This window comes from Myotis brandtii, unplaced genomic scaffold (assembly GCF_000412655.1).
Source record: "Myotis brandtii unplaced genomic scaffold, ASM41265v1 scaffold133, whole genome shotgun sequence".
Classification (NCBI taxonomy): Eukaryota; Metazoa; Chordata; class Mammalia; order Chiroptera; family Vespertilionidae; genus Myotis; species Myotis brandtii.
This window is the reverse complement of record NW_005354718.1, coordinates 2,340,778-2,347,172: the sequence shown is the minus strand read 5'-3', so window position 1 is coordinate 2,347,172 and position 6,395 is coordinate 2,340,778. Positions and strand designations below refer to the sequence as shown.

General features: G+C 40.2%; 1 protein-coding gene across 3 annotated transcripts in view; it reads right to left on the bottom strand.

The window, feature by feature from the left end:
- NUSAP1 (nucleolar and spindle associated protein 1) overlaps nucleotides 1-6,395 on the bottom strand; it is a 37,354-nt gene that overhangs the window by 12,981 nt on the left and 17,978 nt on the right. For all 3 annotated transcript variants that reach the window (XM_014534803.1, XM_014534802.1, XM_005860259.2), the window contains exons 5-7: nucleotides 3,204-3,305; nucleotides 2,039-2,148; nucleotides 277-464 (exon numbers count right to left, since the gene is read on the bottom strand). In XM_014534803.1, coding sequence (XP_014390289.1) covers nucleotides 277-464; nucleotides 2,039-2,148; nucleotides 3,204-3,305 — 400 coding nt within the window. The remainder of the gene's footprint in view (nucleotides 1-276; nucleotides 465-2,038; nucleotides 2,149-3,203; nucleotides 3,306-6,395) is intronic.

Below are 6,395 nucleotides of genomic sequence, written 5' to 3'. Positions count from 1 at the left end.
AGGAGGGAGGGAGGGAGGGGGGGAGAGAGAGAGAGAGAGAGAAGAGAGAGAGAGAGAAACATCGATCTGTTGCCTCCGGTATGTGCCCTGACTGGGAATTGAACACGCAACCTTTTTTAGTGTAGTAGGGGACAACACTCCAACGAACTGAACCAACTGGCCAGGGTTCGTTCTTTTTTTATCAACGTGAAAACATTTGATGTAGTCCACCTGAAATGTATTAGAAGCTATAAAGTTTTGAGACCTTGTCCTCTGTCACATTTTGGAGTTCTTTACCTGACATTCATTTTAGTTGCTGAGAGAGTGGAACGCTTGACCGACCCCTTCATATACAAGGTGCTCAGATCTGCAGCACCCTGGGCCCGGCCTTGTGAGCGCTGCTGGCTTGAGGGAGTACAAGCCATAGAAAATCTTCTTTGGAGACCCACTGGAGTTGCCACCACTTCCTTAGTTATGGAACGCTTCTGAGAAAGGAAAATACATTATTAAAGCTTGACCTCGCCCTGGCTGGTTTGGCTCAGTGGACAGAGCATCGGCCTGCGGACTGAAGGGTCCCAGGTTCGATTCCGGTCAAGGGCCTGTACCTTGGTTGTGGGCACATTCCCAGTAGGGGGTGTGCAGGAGGCAGCTGATCGGTGGTTCTCTCTCATCGATGTTTCTAACTCTCTATCCCTCTCCCTTCCTCTTTGTAAAAAATCAATAAAATACATTTTTTTAAAAAAAGAAGCTTATGGGATTTGTGTGTTTGTGTGTCTGTATGTGTATGTGTGTGCGTGTGCGTGTGTGTTTTACTATTTAGAATTTATCACCCAGTGCATTTCCATGTTGGCAGAAAACTAAAAACTCAACCAAGTGACTGATATGATAGACAATGTACCTGCTAACAGTGTTCATTTTCTGCCCTATTTATTTATTTAATATATATTTTTATTGATTTCAGAAAGGGAATGGGAGAGATAGAAACATCAATGATGAGAGAGAATCATTGATTGGTGCCTCCTACACACCCCGTACTGGGGATCGAGCCTGCAACCCGAGCCCAAAACCCGGGCACGTGCCCTTGACCAGAATGGAACCCAGGACTCTTCAGTCCATAGGCCGATGCTCTATCCACTGAGCCAAACTGGCTAGGGCTTCTGCCCTTTTTAAATCGACTTTACACTGTTTTGTGTTGTAATACCACAAACTGCCTCAAATACTTTTGGAGAAATAATGCAGGTGGTTAAGTATTATTAAAAATTCTAAAATAGCCGAAACCGGTTTGGCTCAGTGGATGGAGCGTCGGCCTGCGGACTGAGGGGTCCCGGGTTCGATTCCGGTCGGGGGCATGTGCCTGGGTTGCGGGCACATCCCCAGTGGGAGATGTGCGGGAGGCGGCTGGTCGATGTTTCTCTCTCATCGATGTTTCTGGCTCTCTGTCTCTCTCCCTTCCTCTCTGTAAAAAATCAATAAAATATATTTAAAAAAAAATTTCTAAAATAAATGTTTCCCTAGCCTCCTTTAGACACCAGATACCACGTAAGATAATAGCATCAACTTCTGAGGACGTTATCAGCTCCCCACTCCAGTAACTCAACCGTGGAGCTTGACTTGATCACCTTTTCTTACTTGAAGGGGCCCTGGGTCCAGTAGGACCTGGACTGAAGGCCCAGTGGGGGGCTCAGTAATCACTGAGAGCCTTTAAGTTAGCCACTGCTAGTCACCCTTTCTCCTTTAGGTAAGAGACAGGGAAGGAAGATGGCTTCGGCTATAATTATAGCAGTCCATCCTCAACAAAGGTGTTAGGCACAATGTCTGAATGTGGAAAACAGAATAACTTATTTCCACTTTGGAATTCATTCTGTATAGTGAGGACTCACTGTTTATCTGAAGGGTTTTGAAAATTCTCATAGTAGGGGAAAGCAATTTAAGATAATAAAGATGCATTAAACTCAAATCCATTCCATGAATCCATCGAAAGCTGGTTATATTAACCATGCTGTATATACGGTACCAAGATTAAAACCAAGTATTTTAGTCCCATTAAGAACATAATTACCTTCAGTTCATTAAGTGAATTGTGTTGTTCAAAATTTTTCTTTTTTCTCTTAATATATTGATCAATGGACTCCATTTCCTTAAAATGGGCCTCATGAAGCTTCTTAAAGTCTAGAACATTCCACAAAATATGAAAATTAATAACAAACAAAATCCATTTATTTACCTTCCCTTAGTTTTCCTATAAACACTTATTCTCTCCCCTGCATTCCTAACATTCAGTTTCAGTATCATCTATGCCAAAACTTTAATTTGAAACATTTAGAACATTTAGTTTTTGGAAACTCAGTGGCAAAGCACATCTATCTTAAAAACAATTCAATATTCACCATCTCTCCATTGTGCCACTGCTAATTGACATACTGATTTTGTCTAGGGGATAAGAAAAGAATAACATATTTGTCCTCTCCCCTCACCAATTAATCAAATGGCCTTATTTTAATCATAAATTTGATGTTTTACAATGCTTAGAAAACTCTATGCCAAGCATTGGCACGCTTTTTCTGTAAAGTGCAGACAGGAAATAGGCTTTGTGACCACAAATGGTATGGTCTATCTGATTTTCTTCTTTTTTTCATAGAACCCTTTTTAAGTGTAAAAATCATTCTTAGCTCAAGGGCTAGAAGACAGGCCAAGGCGAGCAGTAGTCTGCTGACCCCTCTTCTAAGTATATATTCTAAATATATATTCTGAATAAGAAATAGGGAAGAATTACATGTCCCAAAATGGAGTCCCTTAGACTAGTGGTTGCCAACCGGTGGTCCGTGAGGTCCAAAAGGTTGGTGACCACTGGTTTAAGGAAACCTTTGGAGCAGCGATCGCCAACCGGGGGTCCGCGGACCACTGGTAGTCCGTGAGGTCCAAAAGGTTGGCGACCGCCGCCTTGGACTTTTTTTTTTTAAGAAATTTATTACGAAGTGGACACTATGCCAAGTACTTTACAGACATCCATTCTCTGATATTTAGTGAATACCTGCTACATGTTAGTTACTATGCTAGGTAATCAGAAGTGGAAAACAGGCTCAATTAATCTATATATCAACCTGACGAAATAGGCAGTACAACTATTCTAACATTCAACTGAAGAATGCCAGCCCCAGTTCCGGCATCCCAGCTTTTAGCTGTGACAGTACACTGACTCTCCAACACCAGCCTGCAAAACTTACTTGGAGTAGTGGTTGCAATTCTTTTATTTTTTCCAGATTTAGAAAACCCATCTGTGTAGACAGACTTCTTTCTTTCTGAAGGTACCTTTGAATCTTCATTACCTGAATACAAAGATACAGAACCAATGAAAAGACTTCAACAAATGTCACGAGAATATTCATGTGATAGGCTCTGCAAAGGTGGTGGGAGAAATGGCACACAAGGAGCACAACGACTGACTTACAGCATCACTAACATTGAGCTCATATGCCAGAACTAGGCAGAAATTTTGCTTCCTATATAGAAGTTATATCAAAAATTTAAAAACACTTTTCCATAACTTTGCTATAAACATGTTATTATAACTAGAATGATAAAAAGCACACAACCGCCCTAACCAGTTTGGCTCACTGGATAGAGCGTCGGCCTGCGGACTGAAGGGTCCCAGGTTCGATTCCAGTCAAGGGCATGTACCTTGGTTGCAGGCACATCCCCAGTAGGGAGTGTGCAGGAGGCAGCTGATCAATGTTTCTCTCTCATCGATGTTTCTAACTCTCTATCCCTCTCCCTTCCTCTCTGTAAAAGATCAATAAAATATATTTAAAAAACAAAAAAACAAAAACACACAACCCCACCAGCCTAAGACACATCATTAGCATTCTGGCATGTTTCCTCGGGTCCTTTGCTTCTGTACAGGAACATCTCTGAGATACTGAGGGTTCTGTTCCAGACCACCACAATAAAGCAAGCAGTAATTTTTTGCGTTGAATTTGTAAAAAAAATTGCAACATCTGTAGAGGCAATAAAGCAAAGCACAATAAAGATAGGTATGCCTATACTTGTTTCGTTTTTGTTCTTTAAATTCAGTTGAAATCATGAAGTATACAAGGTCTACTATTTTCCCCCACTAATAATCATTTTTTCAGCTCGAGGAATTTCAAGTAATACTACTTATAAAGTCATCATCTTTCAGGTTCCCTAATGTATCCATTAAACAAGGCAAAGAATATTCCATAGAGCAGTTGGGGCTCCAGGGGCTTCTGCTTGGACCCTGGCTCTAAAGCCAGAGAGAGCCAGCTGGAGTGGCTCATTTGGTGAGATCGTCCTCTCGTACACCAAAAAGTTGTGGTCAGGAAACATACCTGGGTTGCAGGTTCAATCCCTGATTGGGGAACGTACGGAAGGCAACCAATTGATGTTTTTCTCTCTCTCCCTGCCTTTCTTTAAGCATGTCCTTGGGTGAGGATTAAAAACAAAACAAAACAAAAAACAGAGAAAAATTCTGTGAAAAACAGGATATTTAGAGTCAGGGTCACTCCTCACAAGGTATTTATTAATTACAAATGGAAAAATAGTAACTTTACAGGGAAGCAGCGTAGCAGACACCACTATCACCAGGTGATGGAACTTAACATGACTAGTCACAGGACAAACCAACACCTGTGCCTTCTGGGGTGAAGGACACATCCTTCGGCCAAAAGTGCATGATATGAATCTAATCATCAGCACATTAGACAAACCAAGTCAGAGGATCCCCTCCAAAAACCTGCCTATACTAAAAAATGTCTACATCCGGAAAGACAAAGGAAGACTGAGAAACTATTCCAGATTAAAGTAGGCTAAAGAAACATGACAATGAAATGCAAAGGATGAGCTGAGATTTCCTGTTTTAAGAGAGATAATTGATGGAATTATTAGAATATGTGGATAGAATTATTGGGATAATAATTTTCGAACACAAAAATGAGTGGTTTTTTAAGAAAATTTATTTAATATTTGACTTATACAAGGTAGCTGGATTCTCTTACCTACTTCTGTAGATAATATGTTACATATTTTGGTTGATATATATAATGAAAAGAAATCTTGCCACACACAGATGTGTGATTGAAAGGGAAGAGTATTTTAATAACCTTTTCAGATAATTGTGATATTCTTTTTTGATACTATACCATAACGTGACAAGTAGTGGTGTCCTAAATGTTAGTTGCAACATGGAATATGAAGCCAAGTCAATGAACCTTTTGTACACTGTACATTTGTGAGAGGAAGTCCCTGTGTTTTGAGAAACACACACTGAAGTATTTAGGGCAGTGGTTCCCAAGCTTTTTTTGGCCATGTCCCACCTAAGCATCTCTAAAATCCTGATGCCCCCCAACTCCATGACATATAATTCTTATTATTCAAAAAGTGAACTCCTATTCACATGGAGGAAGCCTAAAAGGCCATTAACTTGGTCTAAACAAGCTTCCAAAGAACATGGCATCCATGAAAGAAAAAAATAAAAGAACGAAAGGACAGTTGAAGTACTGAGGAAGAAATCACTAAGAAATTGTTTAAAAAAAATATGAAGTCATATAAAAAATAGCAAATAAAGTTTCAAAACATGTAATAGAGAACTGAAATGCATAAATATGTCACAATATAGATTTATACTAGTGGCCCAGTGCACAAAATTTGTACACATTAAAAGAGAATTAGAGGAAATATTTTAAAATTGCTATTTACCCTTTCTCTATAATAGAAGTGTCCAGCCAGCCCCACCCCCATTGGACAACATGAAGACCCGGCCGGCCCCACCACTGTCAAGCCCCGCCGGATGGGGGAAGCAGCCTCACATCCTGGTGCCGGGGGGCACAGCTTCAGGTACCCTGGCCCCAGAGCCACACAGCCTCAGGTCCCTGCTGATCGTTTGTTATGGTGTCACAGCGTGACTACCATTTGCATATTAGCTCTATTATATAGGATACTGTATATGAGGCCCCTAGAACCACAAGAAATGCAAAAAATTCATTAATAACTCATTCTCAAATTGTCCCCGCTTAAAAATCTTAAAAATCAAATTGCCCCCCTGTGGGGCATGTGCCTCAGGTTGGGAACCACCGATTTAGGGTAAAAGAACACATATCTGAAGCTTACTCTCAAACAGTTCAGGAAAAAAATGTATACCACACATATATGTATATACTTAAATACATTTATTTATGTATATACATATATGTTTATACATACACATATATGTATATGTACATATACTTGTGTATATATACATATATACATTTATATATACACATATATTTATGTATATACATATCTACACTAATAAAAGAGAAACATGGTAATTGGCGTACGACCGCTACCCTTCCCATTGGCTAATCAGCATATCCTTATGCAAATTAACTGTCAGCCAAGATGGCAGCCGGCAGCCATGC